This window comes from Manis javanica, chromosome 15 (genome assembly GCF_040802235.1).
Source record: "Manis javanica isolate MJ-LG chromosome 15, MJ_LKY, whole genome shotgun sequence".
NCBI lineage: Eukaryota > Metazoa > Chordata > Mammalia > Pholidota > Manidae > Manis > Manis javanica.
Window position 1 is genome coordinate 17,891,835 of NC_133170.1, and position 19,895 is coordinate 17,911,729.

General features: G+C 38.0%; 1 protein-coding gene across 7 annotated transcripts in view; it reads right to left on the reverse strand.

The window, feature by feature from the left end:
• Positions 1 to 19,085: 19,085 nt before the first annotated feature.
• The window catches only part of DERA (deoxyribose-phosphate aldolase), a 99,565-nt gene continuing 98,755 nt past the window's right edge, over positions 19,086 to 19,895 (reverse strand). For all 7 annotated transcript variants that reach the window (XM_037023111.2, XM_037023110.2, XM_037023114.2 and 4 more), the window contains one exon: positions 19,086 to 19,782. In XM_037023111.2, the coding sequence (XP_036879006.1) occupies positions 19,726 to 19,782 (57 nt within the window). In that variant the 3' untranslated portion in view covers positions 19,086 to 19,725. The remainder of the gene's footprint in view (positions 19,783 to 19,895) is intronic.

Consider the following 19,895-nt stretch of genomic DNA (forward strand, 5'->3'; position numbering starts at 1 on the left):
GAAGAATCCCCTAGGGCTGGTGCAGGGAAAGGGGAAAAGGAACCATTTTGAAATGTCAGAGCGCTCTTTCACAAGACCTACCCTCTGGAGTCTAAGCTACTCAGGCATCAGGACCTAACTGACCTGGGGAAGGGAAATACCTACTTCCAGCCCACTCTAGTCATCCTGTCCCACCTAAGAGGGAAGGAAAAAAAACCTGAGAAACATATGTGAAGTTCACGGTCCAGAGACACAGGCTCACCTGAAGACTGAGACCTAAACAGGACTGTAGAATGTTCCCTCTTCCCACATCTCACCACTACATCACTAAAGGTCTATTTAAAACAGTTCCTTGCAGCCAGTACATCATGTCCAGCTCTCAAGAAAAACATTAGAAGGCATACAAAAAGGCAAAAAAAAAAAATTTGAAGGGACAGAGCAAGCATCAGAACCAGACATGAAGTGATACTGGAATTATCAGACAGGGAATTTAAAACAACTGTGATTAATATGCTAAGGGTTCTAATGGATAAAGCAGACAGCAGGCAAGAACAAACGGTCAATGTAAACAAAGAGATTGAAGTCCTAAGAAAGAAACACAATTAAATGCTAGAGATAAAAAAACACTGTAACAGAACTGAGGAATGGCTTTGATGGTCCTGATACAGACTGAACATAGCTGAAGAAAGAATCTCTGCTATATCAGTGGTATCCCTGAAAAGCAAAGAGAACAAAGACTGAGAAAAACAGAATATCCAACTGTGAGACAACTACAAAAGGTGCAACATACATGTAATGAGAATATCAAAGGCGAAGAGAGAAAGGAACAGAAGAAATACTGGGAATAATGACTGAGAATTTCATCAAATTATTATCAGATACCAAACCACAGATCCAGGAAGCTCACAGAACACCAAGCAGAATAAATCCCAAAAGCACTGCACCTAGGCATAGATAGCACTTTCAAACCATACAAAATCAAAAATAATGAAATGAGTCCTGGAAGAAACCAGAGGGGAAACGAATCTTACCTATAGAGGCACAATGATAAGAATTACGTCTCTTTTCATTCCTGATACTACTAGTAGCCCACTGTACAGCAGTACCCCCTTATTTGTGGTTTTATTTTTCCTGGTTTCAGTTACCTGCATGTTAACCATACTTCAGAAGCAGGTGATCCTCCTTCTGATGTATAAGAAAGTCAATAGTAGCCTGACAATACGTCACAATGTCTGCGTAATTCACCTCACTTTATCTCATTTCATAGATATTTTGTCATCTCAAATCATCCTAAGAAGGGTGAGCACAGTACAACAAGATGTTTTGAGAGAGACACCACATTCACATAACTTTTATTATATTGTGACAATTGTTCTACTTTAAATCATATTGTTACAGTTGCTTTATTTTCTTATTAGTTACTGTTGTGTATTTTTTACTGGGCCTAATGTAGAAATTAAAGTTTATCATAGGTATGTATGTATAGGGAAAAAAATGAATATGTAGTAGGGCTCAGTACTAGCTGCAGTTTCAGGCTTGCACTGGGGGCCTTGGAACATAGACCCCACAGCTACTGTATTTATAATACCATAATTTCACCAATTGCCTATTACTGGGTTGTTGATGGGAATATTTGGGGAAATACTAAGTGGGCTTGAAAATTCTGGTGCCAACCATACAAGGTTCTTTTCTTTTTTAGGGGACAAATCTAATATTATCAAAAGTCAACTGTGCTCTTACACTAAGAAACCTGCACTGTCTGCACTGCTGGAAAATGAGTCACTTTTGTGACTCCTTTGATTAAAGCCTGCATAGTTTACGAACTGTGTTCCTTTTTTAAAAAATAAATGTCTTCATAAGAAGTTTTGGGAAAAACTCGTATTTTATATCTTAAATATGATAACAGGAATTTGACTGTAGACTTAGAATTTTATCCCAGGAAAGTAGCCCAGTGAAACTGGCAGGTGTAGGACTGTGTGATCTCTGTCACTACTGTCCCCCTGGGGAGACAATGTCAGCTCTGGGGGGCTGGTGCCTTTGGACTTTCAAGTCTCTCACCTTGAGGCAGATGGCTGAAAGCAGCACAGGTAGGTCTGGAATATTATTTGGGCACTGAATCTGATAGAGAATAAAGGGCACAAGGAACCCTTTAATCAGCCTCTGCCTCTTGAAATGCTGACATCGCCATCTCATTTATAATTATAATTAAACATAATTTTATTTTTATAATTAAAGAACAAAATCAAGACTTGGTCTGGCCCAGGCAGTGAAGTGATTTCCCAAACTGGCAGAACCTAAAGCATAAGCATTTAGGTGGTTTTCTATTTTATTAACCTTTACAAAACAATACTACAATAAATATTAATATACGGAATTTATACCTTTAACATTCGCTTGGTTATTTCCTTAGGATAAATTCCCCAAAGTGGAATTAAGCGAGTGTACGCTCACTTACAGTCTTTCGATACACACCTGCCAAAACACCCTACCTAAAGGCTGTACCAGTGCAGCGGAGAAATGCTTGTGTCCTACATCTTTACGAACACTGGGCTTGGCCATTCTTTGTAAATTCTAAAGAATTGGATACCTAAAATAAAACAGATTATGCTGATCCCCTCCTTAAAACCTCCAAAGTTGCTTCTTGTCCATAGGCACCATTCTCAAACTTCTTGGAATCAGGAACTTTTCATGGTCTTAAAAATTATTGGGGGCCCCAAAGAGCTTCTCTTTATGTGGGTTATGTTTATTCATATTTGCTGTATTATAAATTAATATGTTGTAAATAAATGAAAAAAATTTTACATTTTTATTTAACTCACTAAAAATATTATATCAATTACATGTTAACATAAATAACATATTTTTGAAAGATAACTACTTAGGTGGGAGAGAAGACGACGGAGTAGGAAGGCAAGGAGGAAGCGCCCTCCAGCACAAACACCAAGGAAGCAACGACAGCAAATACAGCTCACCCTGAAAACCATCTGAAGACGGCAGAACAGACCACCTGCACCTGGGGAAGAAGAGAAGCCACACAGAGGAGGGTCAAGTGCAGAGCCATGACCAACAGGGACCCCAGACCTTGCCCCAACCCGGCCTACAAGCAGGAGGAGGAGGAAGAGGAGGGAGGGTCTGAGCCCTCGGGAACTCTGCACACACAGCCCTGGAGGCCTGCTTTGGGAACGTGAGGCCAGGACGCACTGGGCCTTGCTGATTAGCGGGGTGGACACTGAGGGGAGCTGGAGCACTCCAGGAGGGAGGCTGAGCTCCTGCCACTTGCAGAGGACGGGCACGCTCCGTCCGTCCCACTGAGACCCAAAACAGAGGTGGCAGTTTGGAAGATTTACCAGCAGCAGGAAGGGTGCCAGAGGAGCGAGCACTGGAAAGAGCTCTCTCTACAGGAGAAAGGGCAAGCAGACAACACCTCCCCAGCTCTCCCTCAGCCCAACAGGCCAGGCATGCTTGGGAGCCCAAGGTGTTCCAACCCTCTTGCTGGCGACTCAGGCCCTCGGTGCTTCCCTGCACACCCATGTGCCCAACTGCTTGGCCCGACAGCCACAGACTCTTCTGCCTGGCGGGCAGAGGGAGGCTTTCCCAGCTCTCTCAGCTCAACTGGGGAGGTGCCTGCAGGAGTCAGCTCCTCATGGGCAGCCCAGCCCAGGGCTGTGCACCAGCACACCCTGCTACACTGTGACCACCCACCCAAGTGCCCCTGTGCTGCACGCCCACTCCAGAGCCTGCCCTGCCCACCCTGTTAGCCCAGCAGTTCCATCATCACCACAAGGCAGGCACAGGGCAGCTACCATGATCCCAGCAGAAGCACCGTTGCTCAGCTCACAAAGGTCTGGCTGAGGGGAACTGCCATCTGCAGGGGACTGAGATAGATGATTACAGGCAACAGAAAGGCGGACCCACCACTCACAGTCCACCAACAGCAACTGGGGGTCCACTGCAAAGGAGAACAAGGCATTGGAGAGGAAAGTCTTGAGCTTCTGGGTACTACAGGACTTTTTTTATCAAAAAGCCATTACTCTCTAGGTCAGGAAGCAGGGCAGATCCATCTAACACAAAAGAAGAAACACAGAAACCCTGAGCAAATGAGGAGGGAGAGGAATATGTTCCAAACAAAACTACAGGATAAGACATCAGAAAGAGGGCTAAATGAAATGGAGATCACCCATAAAGATTTCAAAGTAACATAAAAAATGTGCTCACTGATCTGCAGCAAAGTATTGACAGTCTCAGGAAGGACTTCAACAAAGATACGCAAAATATTAAAAAAGCGAAATCCAATCACAACACTGAAGAAAATCATCAAGTAACAAGAAAAAAAGTATGAGAGAAAGAAAGGAACAGAGAGGAACTACAAAACAACCAGAAAACAATAAATACAATAGCAATACGTACATACCTATCAATAATTACCATATTACCTTAAATGTAAATGGACTGAATTCACCAAAAGACATAAGGTAGCAGAACAGATAAAGAAACAAGACCCATCTATATGCTGCTTACAAGAGACTCGTTTCTGACCTAAAGACATATACAGACTGAAAGTGAAAGGATTGAAAAAGATATTTCATGCAAATCATAGAGAGAAAAAAACAAGAGTAGCAGTACTTGTATCAGACAAAATAGACTTCAGAACAAAAAAAGTAACAAGGGACAAAGAACATTACATAATGATAAAGGGATCAGTTCAACAAGAATATAACCATTATAAATATCTATGTACCAATATAGGAGTACCTAAATTGGTAAAACAAATACTAACAGAATTAGAGGGGGGAAATAGACTACAACTCATCTACTGTAGGAGACTTTAACACACAACTCACATCAATAGATCAACCAGACAGAAAATAAATAAGGAAACAGAGGCACTGAACAATACATTGGATCAGATGGACTTAACAGATGTCTACAGAACATTCCACCCAAAAGCAGCAGGATACAGATTTTTCTCAAGTGTACATGGAACATTCTCTAGGTCACATATTAGGTCACAAAGAGCCTCAAAAAATTAAAAAAGATTGAAATTGTATCAAGCAACTTCTCAGACCACAATGGTATGAAACTAAAAATAAACTGCACACAAAAAATAAAAAAGCCTACAAACACATGAAGGCTAAACAACATACTTCTAACAACCAATGGCTCAATCAAAAAATTAAAACAGAAATCAAGCAATACACAGAGACAAAAATACAACAGTCCAAATTTGTGGGATGCTACAAAAGTGATTCTAAGCAGGAAGTAAACACCAATACAAGTTTACCTCAAGAAACAAGAACAATCCTAAATAAGCAGTTTAAACTCACAAGTAAAGACACTGGAAAACAACCCAAAGTTAGTAGGAGGGACATAATAAAGATCAGAGCAAAAATAAATAAAGTAGAGAAGAATAAAGTAATAGAAAAAAGTCAGTGAAACCAAGAGCTGGCTCTTTGAGAAAATTAACAAAATAGACAAACTCCTAGCCAGATTTATCACGAAAAAGAGAGAGTACACACACACACACAAAATCAGAAATGAAGAAGGAATAATCACAATGGATACCACAGAAATACAAAGAATTATTAGATAATTCTACAAAAAGTTATATGCCAATAAATTGGACAAAATGGACATATTCATAGAAAAATACAACCTTCCAAAGAGGACCCAAGAAGAAACAGAAAATCTGAACAACCAACTACCAGTAACAAAATTGAATTGGTAATCAAAAAACTCTCAAAAAACACAATTCCAGGTCTATATGGCTTCACATCTGAATTCTACCAAACATTTAAATAAGAGCTAAACCCATCCTTCTTAAAGTATTCCAAAATGTGGAAGAGGAGGGAATACTTCCAAACTCATTCTATGAGGCCAGCATCACTCTAATACCAAAACCAGACAGACACTACAAAGAATAAAAGTTTAGACCAATATCCCTGATAAACACAGATTAGCAAACCAAATCAACAAAATATTAGCAAACTGAATTCAAAAATACATCAAAAGAATCATCCATCATGACCAAGTGGGATTTATTCCAGAGATAAAAGGATGGTACAATATTCACAAATCAATCAATGTCATACACCACACTAACAAAAAGGGATAAAAACTACATGATCATCTCAATAGATGCTGAGAAAGTATTTGACAAAATTCAACATCGATTCATGATGAAAACTCTCAATAAAATGGGTATAGAGGGTACGTACCTCAACATAACAAGGGCCATATATGACAAATACACAGCTAATATACTCAATGGTGAAGAGTTGAAAGCTTTTCCTTTAAGATCAGGAACAAGACAAAGATGTCCACTCTCACCACTTTTATTCTACATAGTACTGGAGGTCCTAGCCACAGCAATTGGACAACAAACAGATAAAAGGCAACCAAACCGGTAAGGAAGAAGTTAAATTGCCACTATTTACAGATGACATGACATGATATATAGAACACCCTAAAAACTCCACCAGAAGACTATCAGAACTAAGAAATGAATTTAGCAAAGTCTCAGAATACAAAATTAATACACAGAAATCTGTTGTGTTTCTAAATACTAACAACAAACTAGCAGAAAGAGAAATCAGGAAAACAATTCCATTTACAACTGCATCAAAAATAATAAAATGCCTAGGACTGAATCTAACCAAGGAAATGAAAGACCTGTACTCTGAAAACTATGAAACACTCATGAGAGAAATTAAAGAAGACACAAATAAATGGAAATCTATCCCATGCTCATGGATAAGAAGAATTAATATTGTCAAAATGGCCAAAGCAATTTACAGATTCAATGCAACCCTATCAAAATACCAACAGCATTTTTCATTGAACTAGAGCAAATAATCCTAAAATTCATATGGAACCACAAAAGACCCCAAATAGCCAAAGCAATCTTGAGAAAGAACAAAGTTGGGGGTATTATGCTCCCTGACTTTGAGCTATACTAAAAGCTACAGTAATAAAAACAGTATGATACAGGCACAAGAATAGACTCATAGAGGTTGACTGATATACGATAAAGAAGCCATGAATATGCAAGGGGGAAAGACAGTCTCTTCACTAACTGGTGCTGGGAAAACCAGACAGCTCCCTGCAAGAGAATGAAAATGGATTACTGTCTAACCCCATATACACAAAAGTAAACCTGAAATAGATTAAAGACCTAAATGTAAGATGTGAAACCATAAAACTGTTAGAAGAAAACATAGGCTTTTTAAATCTCTTAAACATAAGCATGAGCAATTTTTTCCTGAACAGATCTCCTCAGACAAGGTAAACAAGATAAAAAATGAACAAATGGGACTACACTGTACTAAAAAGCTTCTGTACAGCAAAGGGTACCATCAGCAGAACAAAAAGGCAACCTACAGTATGGGAGAATATATTTGTAAATAATTTATCTGATAAAAATCCAAATAATTCATACACCTCAACACCAAAAAAACAAATCAACCGATAAAAAAATGGGCAGAGGACCTGAACAGACATCTGTTCAAAGAAGAGATACAGATGGTCAATAGGCACATGAAAAGATATTGCACATCACTAATCATCTGGGAAATGCAAACTAAAACCACCATGAGATATTACCTCACACCAGTTTGAATGGCCACCATCCAAAAGAAAAGAAGTAACAAGTGTCGGCAAGGATGCGGAGAAACGCGAACCTTTCTACACTGTTGGTGGGAATGTAAATTGGTGCACCCACTGCAGAAAGCAGTATGGAGGTTCGTCAAAAAACTAAAAATAGAAATACCATATGACCTAGTAATTCCACTTCTTGGAATTTAACCTGAAGAAAACAAAATCCCTGATACAAAAAGATATATGCACCCTATGTTTATTGCCACATTACTTACAATAGCCAAGATATGGAAGGAACCAAAGTGTCCATCAATAGATGAATAAAGATGTTGTACATATACACAATGAAATATTATCCAACCATTAAAAAAAAGAAACCCTGCCATTTCCAACTACCTGGATGGACCTAGAAGGTATTAAGCTAAATGAAATAAGCCAGGTGGAGAAGGACATATGCCATATGATTTCACTTGTTTGTGGAATATAAAAGCAAAACAAAACAAAATGAGCAAAATACTAGTAGACTCATTGATACTGAGAAGTGATGGGGGATTACCACGGGGGAGGGGTTGGGGCTGAAGGGTGAGGAGGAAGAGGGGAATCAGTGGGCACAAAATTCTCAATCATAATACAAGTTGGTTACAGGGATGATAGTACAGCAGGGGGAACATAGCCAATGATTCTTTCTGTTGACAGGTAAGAACTGCACTAGTTGGGAGTGAGGATTTAAAAATATGGTGCCTGTTGAACCACTGTGTTGTATACTTGAAACCAGTATCAGATTGTATATCAACTATACTTCAATAAAAAAAGATAACTTTCTAAAAAAAACACTAGTGAAACAAATGGTATTACTTTATGTTTTTGTAAATCTCTTTAATTACTGGCTTAAAAGAAAATATCCTATTGTTATAAAAGCTGGAGTCTCATCTCTGGTTTGGCATTCAATTTGTTGCAATACTACACATCATATCGCCTCTGGAAAAGTCCCCTGTACACTCACAAGAAAATGAGAGTGAAAAAAGTAAACAGTGTCTTAGTACTATTACGAATGTAGTTTTGGTCTCATGGACCACCCTGCTTCCTGAAAGGTTCTTAGAGACCTCAGGAGTCTCCAGACCACATTTTGAGAACCATCAAGTCCAGAGTATAAAGTCTAATCATTCTTTAGCATGCATACAAGTTCTTTCTGATTCAACCCTAACCCTTCCTCAATTAGTTCTTCTGTCATGCTCATTCTTGCACCACAAAGAATTCGTACTCCTTTCCAAACACATCATGCATTTCCTCTTCTATATGCTTTTACATATGCTACTCTCTCTTTCAGGAATGCCTGTCCCCAGTCGCCATATTGGGATTTGAAGGACCCCAATAAATTTTAACCCTCTCTAAGGTCTGAATAACCCGAGACAATACAAAAGAGCAAGCCAAGAAAGAACCAAGTATCACTTTTACTACCAACAGGGAAGATTTTGATGGTAATGAGTGGACCTTTCTGTATGGTCTACCCACCCACTTTACACATCCACTCAGCCAGATACAAGTAGTGCTGGACAAGTGCAGGCCTCCCATGTCAACCCCCCTGCTCCATTTTGAAATTCTGAGAATGGAGAAAGGGCTGACTCCGGTGGGGACAGAGGAGCAAAGACTTGTGCTACATAAAAATCCCAGTTTCTTAACCCAGAGCCAACAAGTAGATCAATCAATCCATCTTTCCTGAGGAGAGATGACCGAGAAGAGAACCCAGGAGTGGTATGCTAGTGGGTTTCTTTCATGTGAAAAAAACAGGAAGTATATCCCCAACCCGACTGCCACACACACACACACACAAACCACAGACAACATTCCCTACCTACCAAACTTCTAGTCCTACTCAAACTTACCTATTCCATAAAGCCGTATTTAACTCCCCGACATATTCTCCCTTCTGCTCACATAACATTTTATACATATAAATTCATCAACAGTGGTACTAAGACTATTACACACAAGGCACAAAGGATACAAATACGAAAAAGGTACTGCTTCTGCCCTCAAACACTTGGGGAAACAATGTCTATGACAGCCTCTCTGATCTAGCTCTGAGATTTTCATCCTGTCATTTATTCTGTCAACAAATTTGGAAGCACTAAGCACAGAGGCACCCTTTTCCTATGAAATGATTCTCACATGTCATTGCACCATCTGGAATCTGTCTACATCATTTGGTCCTCACAAATCTGTACTCAACTTTTGCATTGTCCCTGAAAATCTTTCCAAACTACTCTCATTTCCTATCAAGATCTAACCGGACCAGTACCACAAGTAATTATCCCCAAACCTAACAATTCACTTTTTTTTATCCTTCACATTTTCATAGTAATTTTACATTTGGATAAATGCCTTTGTGTGTTGTATGTTTTGTATTTATAGCTATAATGTAGAAACCTGCAGTAACAGCTTATTATATAAGGATTTGGAAATAACATGGGCCAAATCCCAGATCCTAAGACCCAGCAGTAAATATAATAAAAGCCTGATATAACATGTTTAACCTATAAGGAGGGTACTGTTTCTGTCCCTGGACAGCTCATTACACAGGTTCCATTGCATTATTTCTCCCCATCTCCGTGGCAGCCTGCAGACTGCTTGAGAAAACAATCATTGGCAGGATGGTTAGATTAAATAACCTTTGGAGGTCTGTTTTTACCCCCTTAAGTCCTATAATTCTGGTCTGTTTCCTTTACTTGGAAGGAATGCACAAAGGCTCCATTTCACCAAAGTGCCTGGCACAGAGTCTGTCACAGTAGTTAAAAGTACAGATGCTGGGGCCAAAGGTAACTGGCCTTAAATCCCAACTATACGTGTGACTTTAAAATAAATCCCTCTAGTTCTTTATGCTTCTTCCATCAGCTCATCTGTAAAATGAAGATAATCATTCCTATCTCATAGGCATGTTGTGAGGATTAAATGGTTAATACATAAAAAGCCCTTAGAGTACTGCCTACCACATACTAGATGTACAATAAGCAATCCATTACTAGCTAGTGCCAGCAAATGTGTATCAAAGAATCCCACAATTCCATGAATTCCCAGTAACTTAAAAAATAAACTTAACAGGCACTCAGCATATGCTGGAGGCTGACCTTGGGTCTGAATTTTATAGACCTACCCAAATCCTAATACATTGTCTCATTAAAATGAAAAGGTTTTTAAATTAGAAAGGCAGCTAGTCTTTTTTTGAGAACTAATTCTCTTCATATACACCAGTCATATACATATTCAATCTACCAATGAAATCTTATTATGAGACCACGTTTGCATAATTCTACCCTATTAAAAAATATTCATACCCATTTCTTAGAGTTTGAATCAAGCATTTATACAACTGTAATATCTCTTCTTTGCAAAGTCTTGCCATAGGTGTGTCAAATGTTCTCATCAGCTCACCAGGTACAGACACTGCAGTTTAAAGATACAATCAAAGAACATACCAAATAGTTCCATAAAGCTTGGAAAGTGAAGCCAACTCTCAACCATGGAATGGTAAAAGCAGTGGGTAAATTTGGCACATTTGCTCTTAAGTCATTTTAAAGGCCTTAAGACATATTTCAAAGATTTCAAATATGTAATTATTTTTGCTGCCACTCAAAACATGAAATAAACATCACTTTAAAAAGATATGTGCTTTTTTAGCTATCAAAACAAACAACTTAATGAATAAAAAATGTTTTCCCAAACCATTTTTCATACATTTGCAACTCATCTAACAAGTTTTAACTCTAAAATTATAGAAACTGTTGGTGAAATTATCACTGTCTCAAAAACTTAAAATGCATTAAACTCAAGGTATGGTTATTCTATGAAAAACTCTCCCAAAAATATGTATCATGCATTTACTTTGGAATTCCATTCACTAGCAAAGCTGTACTTCTGTCTACCTGGATGGCACTAACATTTTTATGCTTGTCTTACAGATGAGGTTTATTTTATAATCATATCTTCCTTGTATTTATCCAAACTGATTATCTTTTAAATTAAATTAACAAATCTGCAGCACTTACTCTCTGTAAGGTTCTTTGTTAAATACTGTAAGGGATTTAACGCTGGTTATAACAGGCTTACCCCTCATGAATTTCCATTCAGGGTGGACAGAAAGACAATTCAGACCAACTGAACGTAAGGCTATCTGCTCTGTTCCTATCCCTTTAAAAGCCCAGGCCTAGTGTAACATCATGACGAAGGAAGACTATACAAGCCAACCCTGTCCTAGTCCACTCCAGCTTAATTTGTATGCCACCTACCTCCAATTTCTTATTCTGTGGTCTCCTAGTTTAAAATCTGGCTTCTATACCTACTCCAGGCTGGCACATTTGTGGACAGACACAAGTAGAGCCTCTTTGCTCATGCAGATTTCTCTCCATTCTGGAGTCCCAGACTTGCCAAGCTCCAGGTAGGAGATCTGTCCACCATTTCTGCCTCCCACCTGCTAGCCAAAAAAACATGCCTGCCATAGAAAGGGAGTTGGAAAAAGACAGCAGCCAATAATTTTATTTTAAGAATGAAAGAAAGAATGTGAGAAACCAGTCATTACAATTGAATCAGAAGAGTGAGAAATGGCTTCTAATTTTGAATCTTTTTTTCTGGTGCAGCTTAGTGAAGGGCTTAAAGGATACACAGTACGAGGAATTGAAGCAGAAGAGGCATGCGTGTTTATACTCGTAATGGATTAGATTATTATTACCAAAATAGTATATTTTTACTCCTGTGATTTTCCACTTTTTTTTCTTGTGGTGCTATCATGGTACTAAGTAGAATGACTAGAACTTTTTGAACAACTTCTATACTTTCCAAGTTCAGTTTTACTATCCCCTGTATTTTGATGAGGAAGATGTTTTATCTGAGGGCAAGATACTGAATAATGCCAAGTGCCTCAGGCACTAGTTTCAACCCCTCATTTCTTAGTCAAAAGACACAACTTTTAGAATTGTTGTGTCTTTTACTACTTCTAAATCATCAAAGTGAATCAGAATTTATATTCATCTGAAACACAATGAACAACCTTCCTATTCAAATGTAACATTTATATGAATTTCAGCTCCTTGGCCTCAAAGGCAGCAGATCAAAGTAGATGGCACACCCCAGGAAGACAGACCAGAATTTCTATAGATCAGTAAGAATAGGTGCATTGATTGGCAGCAGGAGTTTCCCTGGACCCAGTTTGACATCAAGGAAATGCAGGCGAGGTAGGGCTAAAATGTAAATGATCCAGCAACTTCATATTTGCAGGAAGCAGCCTGTTGTTTAGGCAGGTCAGGAAACAGGACTGCGTTGCTAATAACCCTAAAGCACTGATATCCAGTGGCTAGGGAAAAAGAATTCACTCAAACACACAATCTTTATCATAAGAAACTTATGCATCTCCAAACAGCAGGAATTCCTGCTGTCCTAGAACATGGACATGGCACCTATTCCAAGCAAGCCTCTTGCCACAAGCTGGTCCAGGAAAAGAGTCATCTCATTTGAAAACAAGCATCTATGTAAAGCTACTACAAAATAAAAGAAGAAATAAATAGAAATAAAATGGAAAACAAAGAAATACTCACCAGAAAAATTTCTCCACAGAGCAGATAAAATTTTGGGCCAAATACATTGTCGTAAACCTTTAAAAATGCCCTAAACAAAGCTACACCTATGAAGCAAGAGCTCATATCAAATATACAAGAGCTGAGGGAAGATACTGCAAGACAATGGGAAACAAACATTTCACTGGAAGCAACCAGATTCTGCTAAAAACAAGGAAAGAAACAAGGATGTCAGGAGTAGGAAAAGAGTACAATTTGATTAATTAGAAAAAAAATTCAAAACAATTAGGAAAAAATATCTAGACAGAATAGATAAAAAGATCTTAACATATGCAACAATTAGTATCCTGAAGAAGAGGTAAAAAAATAATAATCATAATAAAGGAGGAAAAAAGTTAAAGATATACTTCAAAGCACCTTTACAGAAATATGTCATGACTCTTACAGACTAAGAGGGTACATGGAAAACTCCAGGAAAAACTGACACAAAACATTCAACCTTGAGTCACTGTTTAGTGAAATTACTGAAATTGAAAGAAAAAAGCTATTGTGCATTGAGGCAAAAAGTTTAAGCCAGAATGTTACTACCTTCCACAGCAGTGTTCAATGCCAGAAGATATTGGAGCAATGGAACAAGGTCCTCAGGATATAAGGTGTGTGATCCACGAATTACACCCCATCAAATAATCATTAAAATATAATGAAAATGAACATCCTTTGAGCTTCTGAAAACTCAGGGATTATACCCCAAACCCTTTCCGAGGCCACATTTTGAAAAGCTAAATGGAGTACTGATTATTGATTTTATTTAAGTAGAGTACTAAAACTAACATGATTATGAAGATTATGGTCAGAACAGAATTTAAATGTTAAAACTCTAATGATGTAGAAATAATATCACAAAGGTTTGGAGGGGAAGAGGACAGATGGTGGAAAGAAATGTCAAATGCAGTTTTCTCATCTGGTAGAGCAGAGGATAGAAACATTTTTGAAGCTGATAAATCAAGTAATAACTATAATTACATTTCAAAGTCTAAAGAATATGATATGAAAAAATATATAATCAAGAATCAGGTGGGTTTGGGAGGAATATGAAGGGGAGAAAGTGAAAAAAAGGCAATTTTATCATTACTCATGGCATGAAGTCAATAGAAATTGTCTAGAAATATACAAATGTAAGTGTTTTGGACAAGGGGCCCTGCCATGTACGGCTGGTGAGAACAACTTCACAGGACTTCTCTAGAGCTATTGTGTGGGACGAAGAGACAAGGGGCGGCTTTTGCAGAATTCAGCTTTAGGGACTCACTGGAAGCAGAGATACAGCTGGGGGGCAATCAGTCCTTTCCTACCACAAAGCATGAACCATCGCTCCAGTACCACCTTGTTATACTGCTGTTGACAATCATGATTAGTGACCACCCACCATTTTTTAATACTATATGCCATTTCCCCCAAACTTACTTTCCTAGCTTCCTTTGTAGGAATGAGACTGAGGCTCCAACTGAGGTGAGACACAACCACACAGGAGTGTGACACCCAAGAGAACAACTGTGATAAATGAAGACTCCAGCTTCCAGGGATGGGAGAAGCAGAGGTGCTGGTACCAAGTGCCCAGAGGTGGCAGCAGTGTCCTCCTGAAGCAGTTCTGAAGAGTGATTTGGGCATTATTCCTAGCTGGTTGCCTCTATGCCTAACTATCTGGCCTTCCTAGAAATTCTATAAAATACTCAATACTGTTTAAAAATAAATTTATTTGCTGCTTAAACTAGGTAGAGAGGAGTTTCTGTTATTTGCAACTAAGAACCATGCTTGATATTGTATAGCAGCAGCACACACTTAAAAAGCAGAGAACAAGTGTAAAGCATCCTTTAGTGTTAAAATGACCAAAAATCTAACATTTTCATTAGCTCCCAGTCTAGAGATCACTTACTCAGTATCATTTTATCAATTTCAAGGTTAAGTTAAAGAATGGTCTCTGTTAAAATAGGTATTAGTTTTAAGTGTGATTATACTGGACCCATCAAAATTAAAGCATTCCAAATAGGTAAAATCAAATACAGCTGATAAATCTTACTTTCTTGGCTTGCTGAAATCCTTTGGAAGATTTTATGGATAATGATTCTAAAATGTTTATTCTAGGCTCCAAAGCTTGCTTTTGAGCCCAAAGTGTAATCAAATTCACTGCCTACTGTGAAAGGATTAAGGGATGATGTCATTTCCATTGCTCCCTCTCTTGTTCTTGCCTATGAAAAGCAGCAAAATATACACATTTACCCTGGAGTTTCACAATAAAGAAATGCTGCAGCTGGTGGGTTTTACTACTGAAATGATGCATTTAATTTGGGACCTAGGTGTTGAGTACAAGGCTTTGTAGCCCAGTGGTTCTCAAAGTCTGGTCCCTAGAGCATCAATATCACCAGGGAACTTTTAGGAAATGAAAATTCTCAGGCCCCAGAGCTGATTTACCAAATTGGAAACTTTGGGGGTGGGACCCAGAATTCTGTGTTTTATGAAGTCTCCAGGTGATTCTGATGTATGCTAAAGTTTGGGAACTATTTTCTTTGGAAACTCAACCAAACTGCTCCAATCAAAGCAGAATCTACTACTGAGAAGGGAAGAGCAAGATGTATCTTCTTAATAACACATTTCAGAATATTAAAGGAGTTCTTCCCTAGAACTATCTAACTTTACATGTAGCATAAAATCATTTCTTTTTCTACAGAGGGGATATAGGATACTTGGATCAAGATAGAACTTTTCCCCAGACTGTTATACAACAAGGACTTTTCAATCTTCTCCTCCAGGCTAAATAATCCTAGTTCCTTTTAACTTTATTTGTAATCACTCTTTAAAACTCTTCTTCATCCTTGTCAAGCTCCAGACTAAAGTATAACCTAATTTTACTGTTTAAATGAATTAAAACACATTTCCTGTCATTGAACTATAGAAACTAATGCCATAAAACCGAGGTTTCTTAAAATAAAAAAAAAATCCAACTTTAGGTCTGTCCTTCCTAGATATTCTGATTCTTCCTTACCCCTATTCTTCCTCCTAAAAAAAAGTTGTAGTTTGTTGTAAGGTCACTAAGTATTTCACATATATTGCATTAAATTCTAATCCTCATTTGCCCTATTAAATAAGAATTGACCAGATGGATATTCCTCTGACTCTCTCAAGCAGGTTTTAGTTAATTAAAAATGATTATTTTTACTACATATTTTATATATCAGCCAGATGTTACCGGTGGTCATTTCTGAAAAGGATCATTTAGTGGGGGTCATAAAATATGGATTTGCCTTTGGGAGGCAAGATTCTTGAGCACAATCAGGAAAACAAATTCAGAAATTGATTTCACTTCATACTCTTTTCCTAGTGCCAAAATGGGTGTAATGTTTCATTTCCTTTGAAACTACTACCTATGCAAATTCTTTCTTCTATGTCTGCACTCTGGCCACACTTACATTGTATCAAAAAATTAGCAGGTTGAAAGAAGAAAAATCAGTGTTGGCTTCTTTGTGCTTGATGTATAAAAGTTGATTTTGCCAAAGAAACTGATTTGGTTTCCCTAGATTTGGTTGCTGTTAGACATCTATGTATGACATAACAAACTGCTCAGTCAGGACAGTGACTATATTGTGTTGCTAAGAGGACGCGTTTCCAGACAGAGATTTCTAACAGTTCCCACTTCGGCACAGGTTGCATTGCTATTTTTCATGCAAACTAATTTGCCTAAATTCCCACTGGTGCTGAAATAATCCAAAATGAGGCAAAGATACTGTAACTGTGAAACTGTTTTGTGATTACACTAGTCATTTTCTATTTGTAGACTACAATCTTTTCTAAAAATAAATAAATAAATAAACACAACAAAGCAACATTCAACTTTTCCTCCTAAGAAAAAATCAGCTCTTGAGGTCACCCAAAATTCTGAAAGTCTAACACATGAAATTAACCACAGTATCAACTTGGGCTAGATTTAGATGGTTGATTTTCTCCAAAACACCATTTAGCAGACTTTTAGAGGCAAAATCAATCTTTTGAAAGTCTGAAGTTCACACACTCACAAAAACAAAACATTAGGTATGACAGCATTTTACAAAAAGCATTTCAATATTTCGTAAAATATTTCACGGCACGATGTTCTTGGTTCTGGTCTTACCTCTGACTTTCTTCGTGGCCTTGTGAAAGTGACGCCCTCACTTTGAGTTTCTTCCTTCATGTAAAAAATAATGGTAGAACTAGATATTCTCTAGTCTCTTTAAGGCCCCAAATAATGATTCGTTGCTTAAAAGATAACTTTTAAGACCTACTATGCTTTATGGGACAATTGCAACAATTTGGGGTGGGGGGAAAGTCTGCTTTCATAAACTCAGAAGCTTTAAACACAGGACATGGCAACTCATTTTCTGATTGTATAAAGCATCTGTCCCTGTGTTCTGAAGTAGACAAATCTGCTTGTAGTAAATCACAGTCACCTCAGAAATGACCTCTTCCTCTTAAGTTTTTAGCTATCAACATTTACTAGGGTCTTCCTATTAAAGTCATCTGTATTACATTTGATTTCAAGAGCCAGGCAAGAGGTACACATTCTTGGTGACCAGCCCAATAGACCTTGGAATAAACTGTCCCTCCAAACACAAGATTACTTACCTTTAGTTCAAGCCATGCTCATCAGCCTCTAATAGGTTTGAGGGACTCACCAGTCTTAATTTCCTATGTGAATCTATAATTGTCCACAGAGGTCAATTTCAGTGGATGCCTCATATAAATTAGAATTGGAAGATAATGATGCCTGTTCACTTGATCAACTAAAATGACCAGCTGGGTTTAATGGGAGGAAAACAGAAATCCCTATGAAATTGGAATAGCTTCAAAGGTGATAGAATGTAATTATTTTTCTGCAAAGTTTCTTCTCCAAAGGTGAACGGCTGTTGTGCCGGTGAGCACCTGGGCCAGCAAGTTATGAAAGTGGCTGTGGCATTCAGTCACTGACCATATCGAAAGGCATAAGTCAAGAGTTGAATTTCTGCTAAGGCTTTGGGGGGGTGAACAGGATTTCTTTTCCATTCTTATTTTAGTCGTTTAATTCACAATTAGAAAGGTGCTTTAGGACTTGCTAATTGACTCCCGAGAGGCAAATTCTAATTTAAGTTGCTACAAAAGTGTTTCCTCTTTATGGCCATAAAACAGTTTCTTGGATCTGTTATAATTATCCTTAGGGCAATATAACTTTAGGTCTGAAAGAACCTTGATGTCACCTGCCCCAACCCCTTAATTTTACAGATACAGAAACTGAGGTCCAGAGATGTGAACTGACGACGAAGGTCACATGGCTAGAAAGAGGCAGAAGCTGGGCAACCACCTAGCAGATGAGACGACGAAATCCAAACGGACTCCCAGGCCAGAGTTTTCTACCTATGAATAGACGGAGGCTCGCTCAGGGAGGAAAAACGACTCTTGCCATGAAAATCACCATTGAAGAAAACTTAGGCTCTATGATGGGACAGAGGTGCTAGCAAGCAAAACAGGTGGAGGTGGGAAGCTGGGAACACCAGAGAACAAAGGGACCAGCAGGCCGCAAAGCAGATGACCGTTCCTACCAGCTGACACGGAGCTCTGTTTATGCGTCTGTGTGCGCTGAGGGACTGTCATGCCCAAGGGGGACGGCACAGACCCGGGAGCCCGACTATCAGTACTTACCGTGTAAGAAACAAAAACCTTACTGTACTTAGTTTACTGTCATAGGGATTAAATAAGGACTAAATAAACTGATATGTGTAAAGAGCTTAGCACATAGTTAGTGCTATTTTCAACATCAGCTGTTTTCTCTCTAACTATACCAGAAAATTTTAAGTTTAAGAATATATATGTTAAGTTGTATTCATTAATAATGTACTGAGGAGCTTTACCTGAGATAAATACCCAAGAACTCTACTAGAGATTCAGAAAGTCGTTGATAAAACTCCTTTGTATGTTTAATGGATTAATTTTTCAATATATATTGGTTACAATTTAAAGCATAAAAAAATTAACTACAGGGATTTCATTAATTAAAAAATTCAATGCTGTCCATAGTTTCATATAACAATGACAGAAATTTCATTAGCAAAACAATTAATAAAAGAGCATATCTGCTGTAAAAATTAAAGACAGATTTTCACGGCAGGAAATTAGTACCAAGTCAGCGATTCCTACAGTCATTAGAGTCAGGGATGTTCAGAGATGCTGCATTTTTTTGCTAGAACACGTTTCTTGGGCAGTTTAACTTTTTTCTTTTTTTCTCCCGAAATTTAACGTTGTCAAAGCTATCATTAATATTTTACTAGGAGTTTTTAAGAGGAAACCTTCACAGTAACAGTGCAGACCTTCCAGTAATTAAGACCATTTCAGATGTGCCTAAAATGAATACCGTGTATGGATTAGTTGGGTTTTTCCTTTCATTCTTTGAATTAAATTCAATGGAAAATTTTAAGGGAATAAAAGCCAGTTACCTATTCCCCCATACTTGAATTAAATGGTTTTAGCAATTAAGTAGAAAACTAAATTTTAAACGTTGTTGTAAGGGACTTTCCTGGAATTGGTCGCTGATTTAAGACATTGGAAGATCATGATAAGCTGCGTATCTCCCAGTCACATGGTGGTAAATCTGTGAGGAAAAACAGAGTTTAGTTGATGAGGCCTTATTATATTATTACACATATCAATGAATTATTATACTATTGAATAATAATAATTTTAATGAACATTTCACTATGAAGC